This window comes from Bacillus rossius, chromosome 1 (assembly GCF_032445375.1).
Source record: "Bacillus rossius redtenbacheri isolate Brsri chromosome 1, Brsri_v3, whole genome shotgun sequence".
NCBI classification, from domain to species: Eukaryota; Metazoa; Arthropoda; class Insecta; order Phasmatodea; family Bacillidae; genus Bacillus; species Bacillus rossius.
In genome coordinates, this window is record NC_086330.1 from 142,465,648 (window position 1) to 142,491,437 (window position 25,790).

Genomic DNA, 25,790 nt, shown 5'->3' on the forward strand with positions numbered 1-25,790 from the left:
CAAAGCTATGAGAATATTACTTAAAGTATTTTACTATCATTTTGCACAAGAAAACGTTGCTTCTATTCCTCTTTCTTAAAAATATGCACACATTTGTTCACGTGTCCCTGCATCCTTCATTAATAATGTATGCATGGTTTATCCAAGAGATGAATGCCCACTTAGAAAACAATGTAATCTCAGTATTACGACCTCACTGTATGAATTACATGCAAAGCTAGTGCTAAAAGTAGTTTTAAAGTTATTTTAAGGAAACATTGATTATATTTTTAAATATACACATAAATACATGATTATGGAAACAATTTTCCAAAGGTACTTTTTTTAATCAAATTCCTAGGGCATACTTTTTTTTTCTGAAACAAATTATGATCTTATATTTAGTTTTGTATGTTTATTCCATAATCCTTATTTTCATACTTATATGGGTTACATGTAATTTTATAAATGTTTTTAAAACTGTATTTTCTGCTTAATGTGCTGAATTAGGAAATTTTTTTGCAAAACAGTCCTAATAGTAGTCAAAAACAAAAAAAAAATGTTAAGCAACCTGCAGTGTAGATTTTTGGTTTTAGGAAGTAAAGTAATCTTTACAAAAAAATATATAAAAAATTGAATTACCAAAGTATAGATGTATGCATTTTCCAGCTGTGTAAAAACAGAAAATTAACTTGGAAAAACTGGCCATGAAGCATAATTATAGACAAAAATTTAAATATTAAATATTTGCCTTACTCTGTATAACTTAGCAAGTATGTAAATAAAACTAACTTATATAAACTGGCCATGAAACAACATTTTAACAATTTTTTTTTAGAAATTTTAGCAAGATTGTAAAATACATGTGGTGCAAAAATTAATTTGAAATGCTCACATAGTGAACAACTCCATAGTTATCGTGCTAAAACAAAAAGCAATGACTTGGTAACTCACTAAACCAACACTGCAGTTGAAATTGAGCATTAAATGATGTGCACCCGATAAAGTGGAGGACACCACAAACCAGCAGCCTCTGTGGAAAATTACGCAGAGCAAAGGCTTTCTTCGTAATACATTTTCATGTAGCATTGAATGTTTACATTTAAATGTTGAAGAGCCAAGCATTACAAAGAAGATCTATAGGTTATAAATTGGTACAAATGACACCATCTTGGATCAAATCAAAATTTTTTTAAATACAATGTGAATTTAACTTAGTTACAATTTCAGTCAACATTCTGCAATTAAATTTAAGGCATATAAAATATTTTTTTTGCAAACACCTCGTTTTCCTTAATTGCATTTGAAATTTAAACCCTAATACTGCAGATAGTAATCTAACTCATCCTATCAATTATACATAACAAAATGTGATAATATAGCTTTCACCACTTCACAAAATACTGTAAGCAAGCTAAGTTATACAAATTATTAAGAAATAAATCTGAAGGCAAAGTTATGCATGTACCATTAATACGGTACATCAAAATGGTGTTAAGATTATCATCTAAACAATGCTATTCATGAAACAAACTACGTATCTCTACACTAAAAACAATTGTAGTAAGATACATTGCAATTACACACGATACATAGTAAACAAAACTATGTACCCTACAAAATATGCAAAAGCTGAATAGGCTTAATGTGAAAGATGTTATGCCAAATTTTTTAATGCTTTTCAAACTACGCCTACACCTGTGTTTCAAACATTTTTTCTAAACTCACTGCAGTTACGCAAGGACGAACTAATTGTCATTTCTTGAATTTGGTTTTTTTTAAAAAAAAAAAAACTAATACTTATCAATTAAGTACTTTGCAAATGAATCAATATGGAAAAAAATATTGTCCAGTTATATAACAGTGATATGAAAGGCTTCAAGAAAATGACTGTATAGCAAGAATATTGTTTTTTGAAGTTGGTTCCTGACCACATAACTGCATCCAAGCATAACAACAGTATACAATTAATATCAATACTTCTAGCACAAATATGCAAGTGTACCATATGTCTTCCACTAGACTGTGTTTCATGTTTGCCTTCAAACAGAGAAAGCAATTTGAGTGCAGAGAGTAATGGGTAGGTACTACCGGTAGTTTGGCAGAAGCAGCTCATGCTTCCATTACTTACCGTAGCCCTGGCCCTGTAGGAACAACCTGAAAGCCTCACTAACTTTGCCTGGCTGCTCTTCCAAAACCATTCCACAGTCCTGGATCTAAAACAATAAAAGTTCCATCAGACAGCAAGTTGCAAGCAATAAGCAACTGCTTATGACTAGAAAGACAGCATATTTTAATGAAGATAGTTTGTGTTTCATAGTACCAAGAAAATTAAACTGTATTATCAATATTACATTTAGTAGTTAATTAACTCGCTCTCCCAGTATGCCTTCTCTGATGGCATTCTTATTGCAAAAAAAAAAAGTATACCAAGAATAAGATTATTAAAAATTGAGCACTCAAACTCAACATATAAACATTAGGTAGTTATTCCTATTTAACAATATTTGAAGTTCTGCTTTAAATCTGAACTCCAGCCCAATGTGATTCCTCCACCACTTTTCAAAATAATTATTTTTTAGACATAATGATTTTCATCCACAAGCCAAACATCTAACACTGCATAAGTTTTAACAAAATATAACAATGTTTCTAACAAGAAAATTCTTGCCATCATCATATGTGCGAAGTGAACTTTCCTGCCAATACTAAATACTATACTTTTAAGAAGCTGTTAAAAGGTTAACTTAGAAAACAAAGCCTACGTGGCAATTAGCATTGACGGTTCGGCACATTCTGTAATCTGGCACTAATCAAGTTTCTCAAGTAAAAATTTTATCAATATGGATTCCATCAGTTGAACTTGGCCCCCAGGTCCAATTACTGTGTTGCCTGAATTATTAGTTTGCTCAGAGTTTATCATTAATGTTCCTTATCATTTCAGTAAAGTGTTTCCTGTTTTTAGAGGGTTACACTTCATATTTCACATGTACAAATTCAGGTTTAAACTATATCTATGTTCCATAGTCTAGCAAAACCATTAAAAACAAAATTTTACTGTAGTATTTTAAGGCAAATTTTTTTTTTAAAAACTGAAGATTTTGGTGGTGTTCTTTTTATTTTTACAAATTCATAGCATGCATAAATCAACAAGTATGAACATAAAAAATTTTTCAAACTAATTTCACAAAACTATTTGAATTTTTATGATGATACATAATGAATTTTTACTATAAAATAATTTATAACAAGCAGAAAAAATTGCATAAAACAAAATTCCTCACAAAAAATTTTTAAGCAGGTGTTTTTTTTAAAAATGTAAATATGAGTTAGTAAGACATAAAATCAAACAAAGTTAAATTATTTATTCAATCTATTTCGTACATTACTGAAATATATTTTTCAGCAAATTTCATGTTTAATAAATGAATTTCATTGAAATAAATAATGTATTAAAAGATTAATACTTTTTTTGTGATTTAAGTTCTGTTAAAATAATGATAAATTCATGAATAGTTACACTTTGGTGCTAACATATGTATTAACTTGCATTTTAGTGTTATTGAAATTTATCGTAAAATCTTGTATCTACTATTCTGACATGGTTGTGCTTCCAAACGTGCTGGATTAAAGATGATTCACTGCAACCGTTTTACATAGCCGGACTTCAAAAGTGCGTGAAACGAGTATGTACATGCTAGGCTTCTGCGAATCCTGTTTTTATCTATTCAAATTCAATTTTGAATCAAATATCAAATTAGTTCCTGAATAATGAATATTTTTCGATTTTAATTCAAACCTACAGCGAAACTTTCTTTTTCAAGATTAACAGATGTCCAAGAAAATGTATGCAAAATACAGTAAAATAAATGAGAATGGTGTCTAATTCAAAAATAGAAGGAAAAAAAAAACCAGTGCAAGGCATTTTCTTGTGCCAAAAAATTTTTAGCTTTGAGAATCATATAACTGATATAAAACATAAAAATAAAGGTTTTTCAATCAATTTTAATCATAATTATTATTAGTTAACCATAAAAAAAGAATGTATAATTTTGCAAAACACAAATCAGTATTTCTCATTAATATCTTCTTTGCTTTATGCATAAAAGATTTTTTTCATTACATTTAATTGTGAATGAGTTCCACTCGCTGTATAATTGGTACCGAACTAACCAAAAAAATTATTTGATTTGAAATGTTGAATGAAATACCAAATGATTGACTAATATTCACTTGCCTTCATCCAGGTGGAGTTGGTGGGGTCCAGCCGGCCGTTCAGGGTGACAGTGTCGTCGACGTGCGGGCTCAGCGCCCCCGTGACATTCATGACGGGCATGTTGAGGGTGTGGCTGTTGGAGCGGGTCGGGTCCACGTCCCGCGAGATGTTCAGGTCCGTCCTGCGCACGTAACTGTCGATGAACAGCGCCAGGTTGGTGGGGTTCACGTGCCGCTCAAAGTAGTTCTTGTACACCTGTACCAAGTCGTGGTTCCTCTCCTCTGTTCCCTGGAACAACAGGTGACACACCGATGCCTAATTAAAAAAAAAAAAATTGTCTTCAGGAATAAGAATGTACAATTTTCAAATAATTTTGCAAAGGGCGAGAAAATGTATCAGTAGGGACAAGATTATGTGGTTTTATTGATAGGCTGATTTCGTTTTTAAAACAGGGGATTTTGGTGTTGTTGTTGTTGTTGTTGTTTATTATTATTGTTATTTAATTCTGTCAATTCATAAATATAGCACATTACTGAAATATGTTAACACGTGATTTTGGGTATTATATATGGCTCTTTTACAATACATAAAATAATTATTAATAAGAATGTTTAACTACTACTCAGAACAATAAAAATAAATTTTCAAGTGTTTGTGTAGCTAAAAAAAATGTACCAATGCCATAATGTGAAAATGAGTTAATACCATGTGCAAGATAACAAACAATAAATAATTCTTCACTTTATTTACTACATACCTTTTGGTACAACTTCCTGCTAAATAAATTACATCAATCAAATTTATTATATTAAAAGATTAGGATTTTGAGATTTCAGTTAAATTTTTATCAACAATACTGAAAAATTTTATGATTTTTAGTTTCATACTGGTGATAAATGGTGTATTAATGTGTATTTTGGTGGTATGTGGATAACTGATGCACTTTTCAGTGTTATTTCGGTTTTATCGCAATTCACCACATAATCTTGTCCCTATGTATCAGGGTTCCCACTTTCGTACCTGTGCCTATTTCCCAGACTTTTCCCAGTTATAGCTGTCCACTCTAACTACCACCTCCCCCAATATCAGTCAATATGGCAAGATTAACAGATATATTACAATACACAATTTGCACCATTATTTTTTACGTAACCAATACTACTAGTCTGAAAAATAAAAATAAAATATTTGTTTGATCAAACCAGGATATTTTGTTGTGTTTTAAATAAAGAAACCGTTGTCTATATCATTAATGTTTAATTATTGTGTTACAGATTATTAACATTTCTCAAATTTACTATTAAAATATTATCAAGTTTAAGACATTAATATACTACTTAGAATGTAAAATTGCTGATAACTACTGTTTTAAAATCAAGGCTTTGTTGATTTCCCTGTGTTTTCCAGGTTTTTAAGACACTTTTTAAAGTCCTTGATTTTTTCCTGTTTTTCAGATTTTTCTTGTTTAACGGAATCCCTGTGTATGTTTATTAAAAAATTAATTTTCATATAATTCTAAAACAATATATTAAATATATGCATTTACTGGAATCTAAGACATGATCTATTCTAAGATGACACCATCAATTATAAGATGCATCCCTCTTTTTAATTTCAAATATCTCTCAAAGAAGAGGTTTACCTACAAAATATACCATGCACTTCAATGTAAGTGACATATTTAATTGTAAAATCTCTTTTGGCACAGCCCAAAAGTGTAGGTAGATTTTGAAATACATATTTCTTCTGGAAATGATTTGGAAACTTCTATAAACTCCTGGAACTTTTTAAGAAAATGTAGCCTACATAATATCCTATGTGTTTTCCAATATTCAAAAAAGATTAATCAAACATTATCTTATATTTCATGGAGCAAAAATATTTTTAATGTTTTTTAACTCAATGCATCCAGCATTGAATGTCTTAACGAATTTCATATTGTGCCTACTAAGGTAGTATTGAAATTATTTTTGACCATTAAAACACTATTTTTCATTCCTTGCATTAATGTGTGCTCGTATAAATTTTTTTTTAGACAAAGGTTTAAGGTAATATTAAGATGGTTAAAAAAAATTCCAACAAATTTGATATGAAGTTTTTTATTTTAATTTTTTTTTATTTTAAACCTCGGTTTTTACGGTAATAGTTTGTTTCATAAAAAATTGTTTCAAACAAAAGTTTTCGATAAAGTTAAGGAGTTTTACAATAAACTATAACACATTTGCATCCTTGATCCTTGTTATTTCTGCCCCTTGCAGTATTGGTTTGTTACATAAAATTTACTTTAGACAAAAGTTTTCAACAATATTTAAAAAGTTAAACAAAAATAAACATTAAATTGATAGAATACATGGTAGTGAATTTTTATTTATTTTCTTATTTCAACCCCAGGTTTTTCCAACCCCATGCAGTAAAGGTTTGTATTATCAACAATTGTTCAAAAATTCTAAGATTTACAAAAATTTGAATGGATTTGGTTGTTTACTTACTAAGGGAGTTATGAATTTTTTTTTCAATTCAACCCCTCATTTTTAAAACCTCTTGCAGCAATAGTTTGTCTGGTCAAAAATTGTTTCACACAAAAGTTTTACATAAAAATTATAAGATAAACAAAATATCCTAACAAATTCGATGTAGTGCCTACAAAGGGAGTTATGATTTTTTTTGTCCTTCAATCCTTGCAGTTATAATTGGTCGTATCAAAAACTTATACCGACGAAAAAATTTGGTATTACTCCCACGAAATAATACGTTCAAACAGATGCAATATTTTCCATATTATGGAAGTTACAGCAATTATTCCGTTTTTCATAAACCTTCCTCACTTCCACCCATTTGGTCGAATATTGGCCATTAACGAACTTAACTGAGATTTTATGTATCAGTTTAAAAGCGATTTGTTAAAAAACTGCGGCAGTTATCATTTTCATGAAATTGTGACACACACACACACACACACATGGTCTATGAACCATGAAACGAAAAACTAGATAACAATTTTCCATAAGTTGCACCATGGTAACGGCTACATTAGGTAGTATTTCTTTGAAATCTACCTAATATGAGTATGGTAGTACAGATGCATTAGTTATTTTAAATAATTAACTAACCCCACTATGCTGCCCGGCAGGTTTTGTGCACATGCTGTATTTGTCAACCTTGCATATATTCGGCTGCTTTAACCTTAAATAAGGTTATTTTGGAAATAAATTCAACAGGTGTGCATCTTAATTTAAAGTGAGAGTTGACCACCTACCTATTTCATGTGCCACAGCCTCAATAATTACTGTCTTACTAAATAACTTGTTCCATTTATATCATAACCAGTATTGATGCGTTTTTTCGCGAATGTAGGTTGTCCTGAGTATTGCCTTTCGTTGTAAGACTTGCACTATTTTCTGAGCTCAAAATACCACAAAAAAAATATATTTTTTTTTTTAAATTTGAGTAAATTCAGTAGTTTACTTTATCTTAAATTTTACAAGGTAAATAGTACTGTGGATGAATGAGAATAAAAAATATTTTTCTTATGAATGCATATGCATTTCAAAATTTAAAACAGATTTCTTCATAGTTTTTAAATATAGCCTTTTAAGGTTTTATTTCCTCTAACTGTCAACTAAGAATGTTTGATTAAATGCATGATAAAAAAAGTTAAGAGAAGAAACAAGTTACAACTTACTATTAAAAAAAAGACTACAAAATTTCATTTTAATTTAACATGAAGTATTATTTTGTGAGTTGTATGTACATTTTTAAATCTTAACTCTATTTTTCCTTTTAAAAAAAAAAAAAAACATTAAACCACCCTGCAACTTCTGATAAACCTCTCATAAGAAATGCTTCCTTTCTTTTGAGAAAATCAAAACCATTTAAAGCAAACAACTGACTAGATTACTATAATATAAATTTTATGATGTACATGTTAGTTAATGAGGAATATTCTTATGTTTAGCAGTTGGTCAAATTAAAAAAAAAAAAATTAATTAAAAAATTTGAAAGGTCTGTATTAATATTGTACCATAATCCTCAACTATAATCCTGCGACAAATATTGTTCATAGAAGTATCTACAACGAGGATCACATAAAAATTATGGGTTTTAGGAGGAAGGGATTTTGGAGGAAAAATGGGGGGGGGGGGGGGGAGGAAGCCTGCAGCATAGAGAAATAAGTGACATGAAACATAACGCTGATAAAAAAAGGACAAGGCTTAAGAAATATTATCACTCAAAAAACAAGAAAAAATTTAGCTCATTGCTATTACCCTTCCAAAATGATGCCACATTAGGTAGTCTAACACTCCCTGTGTCATGCCCTTTGACCTAAGGTGTCTTGAATTCAGCTTCTGGTAGCCCCACTCAATCCAGCCAGCTTGGGTAGACACACAATTAACCAGGCAAAGTGCTTCAACCTATCAACAAAACACAACTAAATATCACCAAGCAGTAAACAAAATGGCACAGAAAAACACACGTTTACATACTAAAACATCAAATAACACTATCTTGAAAATGGAAAATTATGTTAGGAACATCAGTATTTAACTATACATAACTATTTAAGTATACATTACCTTGTCTGGGTGGGCCAGAGAGAATCTGGCGAGAACATTCGCACCAACTCCTACTCCAAATCCAATGATGCTCCTGAGTGCGTAATGTGACATGACAAAGTTGATCTGTTCAGCGAGTTCGTCCATTGTGGGATACACAAAGCTGGAACATAAAATTGAAACTTTGTCTTAAGGTGTCATTAAATTCTGTACCTCAGTGCCAAAGGAGTCGAAAGTACAAATTTGGCCAACTTTGTTTGATTGCAGATTTTCTATTCCAAACATAACATCGTAACTCACTCAAATTATTTTCTAAAGCATGTTACAAGTCACAATTGGGCCCAGCTAAGACTATGATTGCTCCTTGCACACACAGAAAAACACTTGAAAAATATTCGATTGGATGCTGTTGATTTATTCAAAACTGTTAATGGTTGTTTTCAAATAAAAGAATTGAAATTAGTTTTGAAATTTATCTTTTCAAGTCGTAAATCACATGTTTAATTCGCGATTCTAAGATGTAACAGAACATTCCTTTACTTTTGCTGATCGCTCCTCAAAGTTTTATGCCTTCACAAAAGAAATGTTCCTAGTGACTTTACGTCTTCTGTGTACTGAAGAAAAGGAAACAAGTCCTGGTGGACCAACGGGCCAACTGGGCCTGCGCCGCACATCTGGGGCCTAAATGTCTAATTAAAATGACTGACAAGGCTAAGCAACTGCGTACCACCACGCAGGGAAGTGGCAGCTGCGTGACCTCACTTACCAATCACAACGCAGCTCTTATGTACAAAGACACATTGGTATAAAAATTACATTACCCTCACATCTTAGTATTTCTGTAAAAAAAAGTCTTTTCTGATTGGCTGGCATGAAAACCTGAGCCGACCTCTGCAGATTTTCCCATTATAAGAATAAATGCAGAAAGCACACATCGTGTCCGAAATATGTTGTGCAACAGTCATAAATATCTACATTTTACATGAAAACTATGAAGTTATTTAAAAGCACAAATACAATGAAAATTTTATTAAAATATATTTTGTTTTCCTAACAATACCTACAAAAATTTATGTGAATTTATTACAGACAGCTTTGTGACTGTTTATAGTAGCATTACAATTGTCTCACAGGACAGAGAATGGTCGTAATCACTTATAGTTTTTTTTTCTTTTTTGGGGTGTGTTATGCATTATTTAAATGACTAAATGCATTGTGTATGTATGTCACAGATATTATAAACAAATTAAATGTTGGAAGTGAAATAATTTTCCTTTATGAAGAATACATATTTTTAACATAAAGTGACGATTGCTTGAACAAGGAAGGGCAATTTCTGAGCAAACAGAAAAGTGTTAAAAATAACCAAGAATATATTTCAATGCCCTTTTTTTTTTATCTTATACAGTGCATTTTAAATTGTACCTGCAACAGCAGTGTATGTAAGAGTTTTGTTTGTGGTAGGAAAAAAAAATTCAAAACATTTTTTAAGTAATACCTATGAGTTTAATTAGAATCAAAACCAAAGCCAAATTTTAAAATTGTACGTAGACAGTTAAATAACCAATTGATTGTAATCACTTATAAAAATAAAGTAGTGCTGCACATTTTTTTTTGCTAGAAGGGCAATATGTGGAGGAAGGCAAGGTGTTTATGTATGTATGTGTGTGTATGCATGTGTGTATGCATGCATGTATGCGTGCGTGTTTAAGATGGTATGTGAGAGAGGGATTGCATACAACATATACAAATTGTGTTGTTCAACATTCCTGATTTTGGGTGGATCTCTACCAATTCCGCTTTAACTTTCAACTAACATTACTATTAAAACTGCAGAAACATTAGAATGTTTCAATAACAGATTGTTCACACAATTCTGCAATAAATTAACTTCCCTGATTTTTACCCAACTTACCATAAAAATTCTCATTTCCTTAACTATTTTTTTAAAAATAAATTACCTATTTTAGAATGTTTCAAAATAAATAATTAATATACAGCCTCCACCATTCCCACAGCTGGCCTAGACTTATATTACAAAAATATAAATTCAAACAGAACCTTGCATACATCCATATATAATGTGTAAAACTATGCACTAAAATATCATTTAAAAAAAAAAACCTTTCACAGTCTTGGTGATGGCAGACTGGAGCATAAATTTTACCCTCAATTTGATACCACTGAGAAATTTTCATGACTTTTCCTGACTTTCAAGTGAATTTCCTGACCAACTGTTTTGTCTGGAATTGTCTACTGTGTTTGCCTGTAAAGTTATTGTGGGATTGTCAGAAACCTGTTTAATTTCATCCCTGGGTTTGCAAATGTGGCTCTGTATTGTTGGTGTGTTGTCCAAGTATCATCGTTTGGTTCCTCTGTCTGTCGTCGTGTTGTCCAAGGTGACTGTATTTACTGTTTTTTGTTGCATCATCATAGTCAGCCCACTGTGCTTGCCTGTACTGTGATATTGTTCTGACTAATTCCTCCCATGGAATTCTCTGTGCTATTTATACAATAAACATTTGACATTGACTTATTTCGGCTTGTTTTCCATGTGTTTGTGTATCCATCTTTCTTAGTCCAGTATTTGGGTTATCTCTATGACATGCAGTGCAAAATAGCAATGGCATATGTTCAAAATAACATTTAAATCAATTCCAAGTTCCTAACTTTAAAGAATGTGGACACCCTGAACAAGATAATAATGCATTTTCTGAATTGTATTCAACGCATTGTGTGGTATACGAGACCTGTTTTTATTTATTTTCGGGAAGAGCCCGGGCCTCCATTCGCTATCGACCAATATCGCCTTAAGGCCTGTTCTTCAATGGCACGGAAATAGAAACGGATCACGTACACGGAGACGGATCACCTGGAACATTTCACTATTGCGTCTGCTGCTTCCATAACACACGGTAACATAACACATGACAACCAATAATATTGCATTCCAAGGTTATGAAATATTAATTTAATTATGTGTATATATATGTGTGTGTGTGTGTGTGTGTGTGTGTGTGTGTGTGTGTGTGTGTATATATATATATATATATCCTTACTAATATTATAAATGTGAATGTGAGTTTGTTTGTTAGTTTGTTGGTTTGTATGTTACGCTCTTACGCGGAAACTACTCAACCGATCATCATGAAATTTTGTACGAATATTTTCAAGGGTATAGTAAAGGACATAGGACATTTTTTTTTAAAAATATATCTTTTTTTTCCGAAGAGAAAACAAATTGATATTGGTATGTATGATCGTCCGACTGAGATTTTGAGTAATTTGAATGAAATTTAACGTCATCTGGCGTTTCAATAAGTAAATTAAATAATTCGCCAAACTAATACTGTAATACCGGCAGTCAATTCACTAACCAATTTTATTTTTCAGTCACCACCAAACAATACTTAAACTTTTTTCATTTTTGAGGTTAGGTGTCAGATTATTTTCTTTGGTGATGGTTGTTTGGACGTTGATGCTGAATTTTATTTACTTTCTATATATATATATATATATATATATATATATATATATATATATATATATATATATATATATATATATATATATATATATATTACTTTCGAGAGAATTTTGTAATTTAGTAGAAAATTATGTGGACTTGCAACAAAATTTGAATAGTGATCAGTGGTTGTGCGCAAGAGCAATATAGGTGCCAAAAAATCATATAGTTAATAAAATCAACACTTATATTTAAAAAGAGTTGCAAGGGAAAATGAAGGAGTATTTATCAATAGATACAATCATGGATACAGTACAAAGCACTTAATATCCTGCGGAGTTTTGAAATTCACTTGAACTTTCGGGTGTACAACATAAACTTCAAATGAAACTAAATGTACAAGTAATGCTTATGCGAAATCTAGATGCTCCTCGACTATATAATGGAACGAGGCTTCGGATCACACAATTAGGACAGAATATACTTTGTGCTACTATTTGAACAGGTGTCGGTAAAGGGGAAAGAGTTATCATACCTCGAATTCCAATTATCCCCACTGATCTACCGTTCCAATTCAAAAGAGTTCAGTCTCCCGTCAGGCTTAGTTTTGCTGTTACCATTAACAAAGCGCAAGGGCAAACATTGCAGGTAGCAGGGGTGCATTTGGAAAAGCCATGCTTTTCCCATGGCCAAATATATGTAGCCTGTTCGCATGTGAACAATGCCCGAAATCTACACATATTTGCACTGGACAGAAAAACATATAACATAGTATACAGGAGCATCTTAGAATAACAATCCGATTTAAGCTCTTTTAAAGAAAAATTAATTTATTATACATTAATAATTTTAACCTTTCAAAATGTTAGTATTTAAAATTATTTATATTTTGTTATAGTGAAACATATTTCAATAAAGCATGTTTTCAGTATTTTAGAATTTTTAAATACTGATGATTCTAGTCACACAATAATAAAAAAAACCATATTATTTAATTTTATTTGCAATGATCTTTCATAATTATTTGAGGAAATCAACGTGAGCGAAGAGAGAGATCATAATACGGACAGAATTGGTATACATAATAAAAATAAACCACAATGTAATAATATAACACTAGATATTCTTGTATTTGAAACAATTTTTAACGTATTTAGAACAAAAACAAACATGGCTACCATCGCAGCCAAGTACTCGGCTTCTATTGGTCGCACGAAGCAACGTAAAAAAAAGAGATCAGCGTTGCCGAGCTAATCCGTACGGGTCCGTCTCCGACTGGGTGCTATTGCTGGAACTCTGTTCCGTGCCACTGTACAGCGGGTTTGAGACGGGAGGTCCCGGGTCCCGCGAGCTGGCACGCAACCAGAACGACGCTGGACATCTGCTCCCCCGGATGCGCGCCAGCTGGAGGCGGTCCAAGGGCGCTGGAGCGACCACCTGCCACTCGGGAGGCTGGGCGGGCCCGGTGATAAGATCCCTACACCTGCCGGCTCGGCGGTCCCCACCTGCTCTCTCGCCCGCCTCGCTGCTGTTGTTCTCTGCGCTGGGTTTCTCGGAGAGAGAGAGAGAGAACACAAAGCTCGAGGGAGATACAGCGTGGAACGCCGGGCGCACCGTCGGATTTACTGGAGTGACTTCCGGAGGGGAAAAAAAATACGGAGAACCCAAATCAGGCCGGGTTTATAAACTACGCAAGAAACGCAAGGCACAATAAAGCAACGCAAGTGCTGTTCAACTTCCAACTTTCTTGCGTTTTGAGGTCCGTTTACAACGGCACGGAAACGGATACGGTTCAAGTAAACGGAGACGAATCTCTCGGAATATTTCACTGTCGCGGCTGCTGCTTCCACAATGCACGGAAACGTTAACAAGTTGGCAACCAAAAAGATTGCATTACAATGTTACGAAATACTGAATTAATTTAATAACAATATTAAGCTTCTAATCATTGCATTTACATATATGATAAAAATAAACAAGGTAATAACGGAACACTAGATATTATTGTACTTGAAACAAATTTTAACGTATTTAGATCATAAACTAACATGACTACCACCGCAGCCAAGTACTCGGCTTCTATTGGTCGCACGGGGCAACGTAAACTGAAGGAACGGGTCCGAAACCGTCTCGTGCTATTGTAGAAACTCTTGTTTCATGAGATCAGTCTCAGTTTCCGTGTCATTGTATAAAGGGTATTTAGACGGCCATAGTGAAATATAAAAAAAAAAAATATTAAAGCAGCAGACATTATGTGAATTGGAGGTTATGTTATTTTTATTATAAAAATGTTTTCATTTGTCAAACTTCCGCACAGCGAAAGAAAATAACACTTTTAAATCAAATCGTTGTAAATTTAATGCGTTTTCATGATAAACATGAATGAACAAAAGACCCCGATGAAGAAAGATTTCCAATTTCAAGTTGTTATGGTGACGTCTTGCGACTTCCGTGCTTATAAACGACCGTGATTTTCTTGCATTGATTGCGTTTTGCGTAATTGCGTCGTCGTATTTCATGCGTGGTCTATAAACCCGGCATCAGCGAAGTTGATTTCGGAATTCTAACCCGGGTCCCCGGGTCCTGCGGAGTGAGAATAGTGTCTGTCTTTACGGCGGTCGGGGGCAGCTCCGGGAAGAATTCTCGGGAGGGGATGTCGTACAAAGAAAGGATGCAGTTGCGAAACATGCCATTACGGGCCCCGCTCCCCCCTTCACACTGGGCCACTGCGGGAGCGCCAATAGAAACGCACCACGTCGTGGTAACATTAAAAAAAAAAAAATAGAGAACTACTCGAGTGTCCCATTCACGTCAGCAGAGGCCGGGGGTCGCGTTTGTAATCCAGCCACGTATGTAAAACAGCTGTTTCTTAGAGCCGTGGCGGTATTAAGTTTCCACACCGACATGTTTCTTTTATAAGTGACGGAGGGAATCGCAATTTGGGACATGCCTGCAAAGGAATACTCGGAGAGTTGAAAAAAAAAGTTGATTAGAAATTGTTATTGCTCAACAAAGAATAGGGTAGTTCCACTATCTTCTGTTTTTACGGCATTCTTTCCGCTGTAGCAACAACACAAAGCTATGTCTCAGCTGGCGACTAGGAATGTGGCGGATAACACCCCGTAAGTTAACATAGATATACCCTACAAAATAAAATAACTTTTGGGTTCGGGAGGGGCTGTCACCCCATTCGCCCCCCCTCCCCCCTTTTTTCCCCTGGAGACGCGCTTGATGACGCTGCCATGAAAACTGTTTCAAAATTTGATGTTTGTTCTACACGCAATCTCTTTTTGACCTTTCAACTCTGTGGGCTGGCTACCTTGCGCGTTTTACTCGCCGAAAACAGCATGGCGGGTGGCCGTTCATCTCGTAGTAGGGACAAAGTGTTCTCAGATCAACCAGGCTATGCTCTCGATGCTCCTACTCTTGATGAAGAGTTGTTACGGTATATCGTCTGCTGGGTGCTTTGGTGCGAGCGCCTACTTTATGTTGTCCGTAATGTTGAACGAATCGAGATTTTTAGGACAAAGAATAAAGTATTTATCACGTTACATTAAACACTTATACACTAATCGTGTATATATAAGATGATATTTTAGTAAAGTATTTTTATTAATGTGTATTCATTTAATTTTTACAGATTATGAGAAGCAAATCTTCATTTACGATGTTAAATTTTAAACAAATGTGAGCGCATCTTTCAGTACTCGCCAGAGATGTGAACATCTAACCTTCGTAACAAGCAAATTCGCGTGTTCGCATTTTGCAATCACATTTATAATACGAAACTCGGACACGAAATTTAACGTAGACTACATTTCTTGAGGCAAATCAATCACACGTAGTTTCCACACCCACCGCTAGAATTCGCTGCCGGAGCAGCTACGTCGACCACTGAATCATTTGAGTAGCAGACAGAAATTTTAAACTATATAATGAAACGGCTCCGATAAAAGCGAAAATAACTTGATAAATTATGAACCAGATTTTCGACAAAGAAATTTATTAAAATACTGCCCACCTTGTTAAAATGCATTAAACCGTTAATACTACAAAGTTTCCCTTTGGCTTTGTGAACTTTGGTTCGCATCATCTGCCACCGAAGGCAGCACCGTGATTACACATTTCCGTTCCATAAAACAGTAAATATTCCCCATCCATAATAATGGCCACCTTCTGGCAAAAACAATGGTCGCCATTTATTATTGACGGTCTGTACCTGGTAGATTGGAGAAATAATCGAAGTGAGCCGAGGCGCGAAATTAAAACCTTGGGGCCCATAGGCGAGCAGCAAGGATTCGTCTCTAAACCAAGGAAGATAGGAAAATTCCTGTTTTTTTTTAAATAAATTAGTATTCACGTTTCTCTCTCACACTATCTTCTGCTTCACAGCGGCAATTAGGCAAAGTGCGTCCTAATGCCTGGCGCCGGATATACTGCAGCCGACGTCTCCCAGTTTATCCGCCCCAGTTCCCTGCTCTTCCTGGATTTCCACGCGCCATTTCCTCCCCGTCTCCATTCGTTTCCACGTGCGGACTTGGTCTTTCGGGGCGCAGCAGTTTGGGCGACGGGGAGCGAGTATTGAGAGGTAATGCAACTGCCTTGAGTGCTTTCAAGAATCTCTGCGGGTGTTGCATAGTCTGAAAGCACGCGTAATTGTCATTTTCACTATTTGTTTTTTAAATAAAAAAACTGTTTAAAAACGAAAATACGGAAACAGAACTACTCATCCGCCCTCAGAGTATTATTAAATGCTTTCCTTAAACAGACGCCACTGTAAAATCTTGAGCAGTTTGAAAATCACGTGGTTCATTTTGAGAAGTTCTGGCCGGGGTCCCATACACGCTCAGTTTATCTGCCAATTTATTTGAATCCTGATCGGAAGAAAAAAACTTAACGATTAACTTAACTTAGAGTGTGTAGCCACACCGGAGTTTTTCGTCCAGATTCTTCAGTTTTTTCTTTAGTTGTGTCACGTATACCATGTCTTTAACACCAAAATAGCGCGATAAGAGAAAATAATCATTTTGCCTTTTGATACTGCTTCATTACTGCAGAAGGAAGAGAAAGATAAAAATCAGCGGGGGGAAAAGGAGCATGGAAAAATGAGTGATTATATAGGAGCATTTCCAGTGACGTAAAATCTGGTTGGAGAATCTTATTGCTGTAGTCGGAATTTTCTAAATCCCACAACGCAGGATGAGATCTGTACGTGTCGATAAAACGAAGAAAGTTTTCCTCCTTCTTCGTGTCCATCGCGACCGACATTTTCAATTAAACTAGCAGTAAAAACTTAACTTAGTACGGTTGGAAAAACTGAAGTACTGTCCGTTTGTCGGTCAGAACTGACGTCGCGGAACTTAGGCCAAAAACCCAAATGGCTGGACGGCAAAAACTTGCGCAGTTGCTTCAGTTATCGTACAAACATGACGTCACACAGATAAACGGACAGTTAAACTGAGCGTGTATGAGCCCCTTATGGCCCGTCTACAATTGCAATATCCTAAATTGTGTCCGACGGACACTTATCGCTGATTGGTCCACGTGACCCTCTGACGCCATGGGTGGTGTGGGCGATGGTCCGAATCTCCCTGGTCCGAATACATTCGTCAACTTTAACTCTATGTCCAATCTGTGCCCTTTGGTAGCATAGAAGAACACTCGTGTTATTTTCTGTTTCCGGTTCCCGTTTCAAAATGGCAAATAAAAAATAACGGACATTTATTAGCATTTACTTTTGCTTTGCAGAATAAATAAATATAACTGAACTCCCACAGCTTTCACAAGTTACCTAAGTATTCAAAAACTTAGCTGCGTACTCAGTACAAAGCATGAAAACAGTAAACAAAACAATTTGGCACTGTAAATTTTACTGCGCTATGGTGACTACTTTAGAAATAAGTAGATTCGGACGTAAGGCATCACAATTGTACACAGGACAGTTATCCGTGCTACAATGCGACGTCATGCACAGGACAAGGACACGGACCGCCCAGAGCTTCGGACTGTTGTAGACGGGCCTCGAAGGACGTGTCAACTACGTATGTACGTGGACCAGCACTCGCAAGCAGCGAGCGCGCCCCTGTACTCACTCTTCAGGCAGCGTGGTGGCGCCTTCCTCCTGGCCCGGGGCGTTCACGTGGTACACGCAGAAGTTGTCCAGCAGCGCGCGCATGTCGATGTAGTTGAAGAACGCCTGGAAGCTGGACACATCTGAAACACCGACCAGGCCACGGGACATTCAGCGTTGCCAACTGCCAGGCACAACCATCAGTAATCACACGCGCTAAATTACAAACGCTATTAAGTTTGAGGCGTTTGCCACGCCTCCTTTTAATTTGGTAATTAATTATATCATATGTTATGATAGATTGTTTGGCACTTGGTTCATTTTCGTCCTGAAGATTGATTAAAACATAAGCATTACGGACATTCACGGCGCTGCGCTTGTGTGTGTTTCCGCGAGCCAACACCGCGCGGCGCGCGGAGCCTTATGACGTCATGGTGACGCGTTAACCTGCGACGGTCTGCGGCTGGCGAGCGGGGGAGACGGTGCTGGCGGCTGGTGGAGTCGACTTCGGCTCGTCGGGTGCAGGCGTGTTGCGCCGCTGCTAAAATGGAAAAGGCTGTTCCATTCACCTACACATCGACCAGTGCCCAGCCCGGGTTATCGTCCACCATGCTGCGCAACTACAAGTAAGCCTCGACGCAACCGCTATTAACAACCGGAGATCGGGTTGGTTTAAGGAAAAACAATGAGCAGAGAGACTTGACTGATCATAAACTCAAATTCATTATCTTGCTAGTTTCTTGAATCGTAATGTGGCGAAATAAACTCTACTTCTCCTTTTTACGCTACGTGAGAATTTACGTAAACTGCAAGCCAGACTTATCACGTTGCTGTGGTGCGGGATGTGAGACTCGCATAATTACGTCGAAACGAGAGTCCGGTTAGACCAAAATATTGGGAATTGTGCCTAAATAACTTTTATAGACTATTACGTCATCCAGGAGTGTAATCAACGGACCTGTTAGGGAAAAACTTAACCTTTCTAAATGTTTGTAAAATTACCCGTAATATAGTGTTTATAATATGTGATTACATTAGATGTCCTTTTCTTTAATGCGAGATCTAGATCTTCTGCAGATTTGTGTAAATGGTTCTGTATTTCAATGTACCAAGCCGATGCCAAGCGGAAATATTAAATAGTAAACAGGCAGTGATGTTTTCAATTATTATCCAGGTCATTCTTTTTTGCCTAGGGACCGTACTTCTCACTGCATTTAGTTGGTACTCCCTTCTGCGATCTCCGACTTTAAACTCGAGCGCCTTAAGTAAGGCCTCAAAACTGCGCCACTCTGCTGGTCAGAGTCGCAGACGCGGTAGTTTTCGGTGTTTAAGATACTTATTGATTTTTTATATCACCAGTATGGCATTGGCTTGGATATATAAATTACATAAAGAGGAGATAATGACTAATTTAAGAGCTGCGTCAGTCGAGCACAGTGCGGGCGAAAGCATAGATGTTTTAAGACAGAAGTTTTTGGCGCATTTGAAAGGAGAAAGAGTTTCATGGCAAACGGAACAGGCAGAAGCGAGTGGGTCTGGCTCGCTTAGTACAAATTTTCTAAAAAATAAGTTTGCTTTGCGATCATTAGAAAATGTTCCGAAACTGCAGTCAGCAAATGTAGAGGATATATTAGAGTTTTGCATGGCCGTAGACAAGCTAGCTAACGCAAATTATTTTTCCAATGAGAGCGATTTAATTTTAGCTGTTGCTTCGCGTTGCACAGGCTTAGCTTACGATATACTCATTGCGCGTTATAAGAGTCATATGTCCTGGGTTGATTGCAAGGAGGCGTTATGGGAAAATTTATGTCCTTGTAGAGTTAGAGAGGAACTTATAATAGAGAAAACCCGTCGTTTTCAAAGAAAAGGGGAAAAAACTTTGAGTTATGTACATGACATTTTGGACCATGGTACGGCCCTTAATGTCCAAATGAGGGAAATGGAGTGGATACCGTTAGTCTTAGAAAACTTGCATCCCCACATTAGGAGGGAGTGTAGCTTTGTGGAGAGGCCCACCAGCTTGTTCGATATTAGTAATTGGGCGGTGGAGGTGGATAATGTGTGTTGGGTTTCCGATTTATGCGAAGAGGAGGAAAAATCAAACATTTTAAAAGAGGGTGAAAGTAGCCTGGGGATAAATGGGGAAGCGGACTTGAATGTCACGAGAGTGGATAGGTGCAGTGAAGTTGATAAGGTGGGTGTAAAGTCCGAAATTTCAGCATATGATCAAAGTAATAAATATAAAATTAGAAAGAAGTGCTATGCATGTGGCAGTGAGAGGCATCTCATCGCTAAATGCGCAGAGAAGAAGCAGAGTAAAGGTCAGGGGAATAACGTTAGACGAGTGTGTGGGTTTTGTGGCAAGTGGGGGCATTTGTCTCGCAATTGTTTACAAAAAAAAAGGGTTAGCTGGTTTCGTTTTGAAAATAAGCATCGTCTGGCGGTATTGAAAGCTAGAAGTAATAGGTGTGTCAGGGTAAGTTTTTATGAGGAGATAGTCTCGGGTTTAATTGATACCGGGGCTAGCAATTCATTTGTACAGCAGGCGTTTTTGAGTAGGTTAATAACGAGACATCCCGAACTAAAAAAAAATTTAAAAACGGAGCCAGGGTTTGAGGTACATTTGGCTGACGGGAAAAGCCGGAAAATCTCCTTGAAAGTACGTTTGCACTTTAAAATAGGAAATTTTGCCTGGACACGTGATTTTTGGGTAATGCCTGGACTACTCGAAGAATTGATTTTAGGATGGGATTTCTTAAAGGGCACGGGAGCTATAGTGGATTGTAAGAATAGGAGGTTATGCTTCGCGTTTGATAAAAAAGTCAAAATTAGTCTTGAGGCACCCAAGAATAAATTTGAAGTTTGTTGCGGAGGTTTAAAGGGGGTGGAGGAACACTTAACAGAAAAACAGAAGGACGAAATCAGGGATATTTGTTTTCGTTATCCCGATGTAATTACGGAAAAGGTGGGAAAATGTGAATTGATGCCGTACCGGATTGAATTAATTGATCAACGTCCGGTGAGGTGTGTGCCCTATCAATGTGCTCCTCCCAAAATGCTAGTTTTTCGGGAAATCATAGATGATTTACTTAAGCAAAATGTTATAGAAGAAGCGAGTTCAGAGTACGCTTCACCCGCCTTTTTAGTAAAAAAAAAAACACCGGGGAAGTATCGCTTAGTCTTGGACTACCGAATCTTGAATGATCGCATAAAACTAGATGGTTTCCCGCTGCCCAAGGTGGAAACTGTGCTGCAATATTTGGGGCAAGCGAAATATTTTACGGTGTTAGACCTTAATGCTGCTTTTCACCAATGCATGTTGGAGGAGAGTAGCAAGAAGTTCACGGCTTTTGTTACCCCGTGGGGACAGTACCAATGGAAAAGAGTGCCTTTCGGGGTAAATTTTGGCTCACAATGCTTATCGCGTATCTTATCTTACATTCTGAAAGAATATCAATTTAAAAATGTCATTAGTTTTCTGGATGACATTTGTATATTTTCTAATTCTTTCGAGGAACACTTGGAACATGTGGAAGGGGTTTTGCAAAAATTACGAGGTGCAGGGTTAACAGTCAATCCTGAAAAAGTTTGTTGGGCCAGAAAGAAAATTCGGTTCCTGGGTTTCATTGTTGGGGAAGGAAAAATTGTAATGGACCCTGACAAAATTGAGGCCATTGTAAATTTCGCGAGACCTCGTAATGTAAAAGGCATCATGAGATTTTTGGGCATGATGGGCTATTTTAGCCGCTTTATTGAGAACTATGCGGATTTGTGCTACCCTTTAAATAATTTAAGAAAAAAAGGGGTTATTTTTAATTGGGGTGAGGTAGAGGAGGCCGCTTTTCTCGGTTTGAAAAAAGCCATTTCCCACCCACCGGTGTTAGCGTTACCAGATTTCCAGAGGCGATTTGTAGTGCAGGTTGACGCTTCGAGTGTCGCGTTAGGCGCGGTTCTCTTGCAAGATTTTGGCAAGGGTCTACAACCCATTATGTTTGCTGGAAGAACACTTAATAGACATGAAAAAGGTTATAGCACATATGAAAAGGAAGCCCTTGCTTGCATGTATGCTTTGGAACGTTTTGACACTTATCTAGAGCATGACGAATTTGACCTTTACACGGATAATCAGGCTTTGACCTGGTTGTTTTCGCATCCGAGACAACTAGGGAAAATAGGGCGGTGGGTAATGAGGCTCACTAGGTTTAGGTTCAAAATAATTCATGTAAAGGGAAAGGACAATGTGGTCGCGGATGCCCTTTCGCGGATGTTTGAGGAGGAAGGCGGTGAACAGGATTTGGAAGACGAGAGTGAAGTAATCAGGTGTGGGCGTTTTACTGTGGAGCCAGAACTATTCAACAAAGTAGAGGAGGTGTTAGAACAAGATTTGGAAGGGCAAAATATAATGCGGGATTTACTGCAGGGCAAAAATAAGAATTTCGTGTTAGTGAAGCATAGATTATATTATCAACAAAGTGGGAAAGAGAAAAGACTTTATATTCCTAAGCTCTTACGGCCTATGGTGCTAAAATATTATCACGATAGTGCGTTTGGGGGTCATGGAGGAGTGGACAAGACATATCATAAATTGAGAGATGAAGTCTATTGGGCGGATATGAAAAGAGATGTGCAAAATCATGTTAACACGTGTGAAAGTTGCCTGTTAAGTAAACAAACCGTAAATTCGAAATTGGGTAAATACTCCGTTTCTCTGCCCACGCGTCCCTGGGAGAAGGTTTTCATAGATATTTTTGGTCCTTTGCCTCGATCTCGAGAGGGAAATAATTGTCTTTTGATTATTGTGGATGGTTTCACTAAATTTAATTTTTTTTTACCTTTATCTGACATGAAAGCGGCGAGAATTGTCAAGGCTCTTACGCAAAGAATATGGCAAATTTTTGGAGCACCTGAGAATGTGGTTTCTGACAATGCGGCCTATTTCAATAGTCAAATATTTGGGAACATGTGTTTTCGTTGGGGAATTTGCCACATTAACACCAGCCCGCATTATCCTTGCCCAAACCTGGTAGAAAGAGTGAATAAAAATATCAAGATTGCACTTACTATTTATCATCATCAAGACCATCGCCAGTGGGATGAAAATTTGGATATGCTGAGTTTAGGATTTAACATGGCTAAACATGACGCCACTCATTTCACTCCCGCCGAATTATTTCTGGGGCGGAAAATACCACACCCTCTTTTAAATGTTTGGGGTATAGGAGAGGAATTATGGGCGATCAGTAGTCCACGTTTATTAGAAAGTAAATGGGTAGAAGCTATAAAAAATCTCCAGAACGCTCAGAATAAGGTTGCGAAACAATATAATAAGGGGCGCTTGGAAAATCCTTTTAAGGTGGGAGACTGGGTGCTCTGCAAAAGTTTTCCCATCAGTAACAAAGCGCTGCACAAAACCGCTAAATTAGAGTTTTCTTACCAGGGGCCTTACAAGGTGATAAGGCATTTAGGGGGAGTAACCGTTCTTTTGCAGCGTGTGGACAAAAGTTTTGAGACACGTAAGGCGCATATTAGTCATCTTAAGAGGTTCACACCCGATCAAAGTAAATGATTGTTTTTGCCCTTTTTAGTCATGTGAATAGAGATTTTTTTTTGAAGTATGTTGTTGTATGTTAACGAGTAAACGGGAAAGTGGCACAAAGCATTGTTTGGTCTTAATCATTGTTTTTTTTGTCTCTCTCATGTGTTTTTCTTCGCGTGTTTTCTCCCACTGTGTGCTTTTTCTTCTTGCTTTTCTTTGAGGTCGTTTGTTTGAATGGCGTGTTTTGAGTGCTTCCCCGTTTTCTCGCCTTATAGTGGCTCGAAGCTACCTAAATTTCTTTGGTTTTTGGTGTTAATTTAGTTTTTTTTTTAAGGGGGGGATATTGAGGCGTTTGCCACGCCTCCTTTTAATTTGGTAATTAATTATATCATATGTTATGATAGATTGTTTGGCACTTGGTTCATTTTCGTCCTGAAGATTGATTAAAACATAAGCATTACGGACATTCACGGCGCTGCGCTTGTGTGTGTTTCCGCGAGCCAACACCGCGCGGCGCGCGAAGCCTTATGACGTCATGGTGACGCGTTAACCTGCGACGGTCTGCGGCTGGCGAGCGGGGAGACGGTGCTGGCGGCTGGTGAGTCGACTTCGGCTAGCGGGTGCAGGCGTGTTGCGCCGCTGCTAAAATGGAAAGGCTGTTCCATTCACCTACGCATCGACCAGTGCCCAGCCCGGGTTATCGTCCACCATGCTGCGCAACTACAAGTAAGCCTCGACGCAACCGCTATTAACAGCCACACACCGGGTTGGTTTTTCAAGGAAAAACAATGAGCAGAGAGACTTGACTGACCATAAACTCAAATTCATTATCTTGCTAGTTTCTTGAATCGTAATGTGGCGAAATAAACTCTACTTCTCCTTTTTACGCTACGTGAGAATTTACGTAAACTGCAAGCCAGACTTAACACATTGCTGTGGTGCGGGATGTGAGACTCGCATAATTACGTCGAAACGAGAGTCCGGTTTGACCAAAACATTGGGAATTGTGCCTAAACAACAGTTATAGACAATTACGTCATCCAGGATTGTAATCAACGGACCTGTTAGGGAAAAACTAATGCTTTCTAAATATTTGTATAATTACCCGTAATATAGTGTTTATAATATGTGATTACTTTAGATGTCCTTTTATTTAATGCGAGATCTAGATCTTCTGCAGATTTGTGTAAATGGTTCTGTATTTCAATGTACCAAGCCGATGCCAAGCGGAAATATTAAATAGTAAACAGGCAGTGATGTTTTCAATTATTATCCAGGTCATTCTTTTTTGCCTAGGGACCGTACTTCTCACTGCATTTAGTTGGTACTCCCTTCTGCGATCTCCGACTTTAAACTCGAGCGCCTTAAGTAAGGCCTCAAGTTTAAGCTATAAACTAGACTCCATGAGCGTAGATGGGGGGAGGGGGGGTTAATAGCCTCCCTCCCCCTGGAATAACGAAGCCACTCACTGAGGGGGGCCTGCTTGCACCTGCAGAAGCGTGACTGTGAAACGGGTATGATGTCAAAACTGTGTCTTGTGAAAAATTTTCTGTACATTTGAAAGTTTTCTGCTCATTGCAGGAATGTAAGCCAAAATATGGGCAGTATACAACATACAAGCACCCTATCCAGAGATGACTTGGGGTCAGTTAATCCCACGCGCAAAACTCTCGAGTCGCGCAGGCCCCACCTGGAAATTTCCACCCCTGTCAGACTCTACAAAATAATTACAATTACCTTTATACAGTAAAGAGATAATCCAGTCATCAGGTAATCTAAAAATTTCGCAGGTTTGTAAACCACTTAATAATTAAAAATCTAAAATAAGTTTCAGATACATATTTATGTTAAGTACTTTACAAAAGATTTGCCTTCTTATTACAAGATATACGTGAGCGACATTTATTACGGAACGCTGATTTTGAGACCACCTTAAGTTTCTCTGTTTTCGTAATAAACATAACAATCCG

General features: G+C 36.7%; 1 protein-coding gene across 4 annotated transcripts in view; it reads right to left on the reverse strand.

Annotated features, from left to right (window-relative positions):
* Positions 1-25,790, reverse strand: part of LOC134546237 (protein NDRG3) — a 161,400-nt gene that overhangs the window by 16,496 nt on the left and 119,114 nt on the right. For all 4 annotated transcript variants that reach the window (XR_010079115.1, XM_063388917.1, XM_063388919.1 and 1 more), the window contains 5 exons: positions 18,307-18,427; positions 8,770-8,911; positions 8,461-8,607; positions 4,217-4,483; positions 2,111-2,195 (listed from right to left, as the gene is read on the reverse strand). Coding sequence is in view for 3 of the 4 variants with exons in the window: in XM_063388917.1 (XP_063244987.1) it covers positions 2,111-2,195; positions 4,217-4,483; positions 8,461-8,607; positions 8,770-8,911; positions 18,307-18,427 (762 nt within the window). In the remaining variant the exon portion in view is untranslated. The remainder of the gene's footprint in view (positions 1-2,110; positions 2,196-4,216; positions 4,484-8,460; positions 8,608-8,769; positions 8,912-18,306; positions 18,428-25,790) is intronic.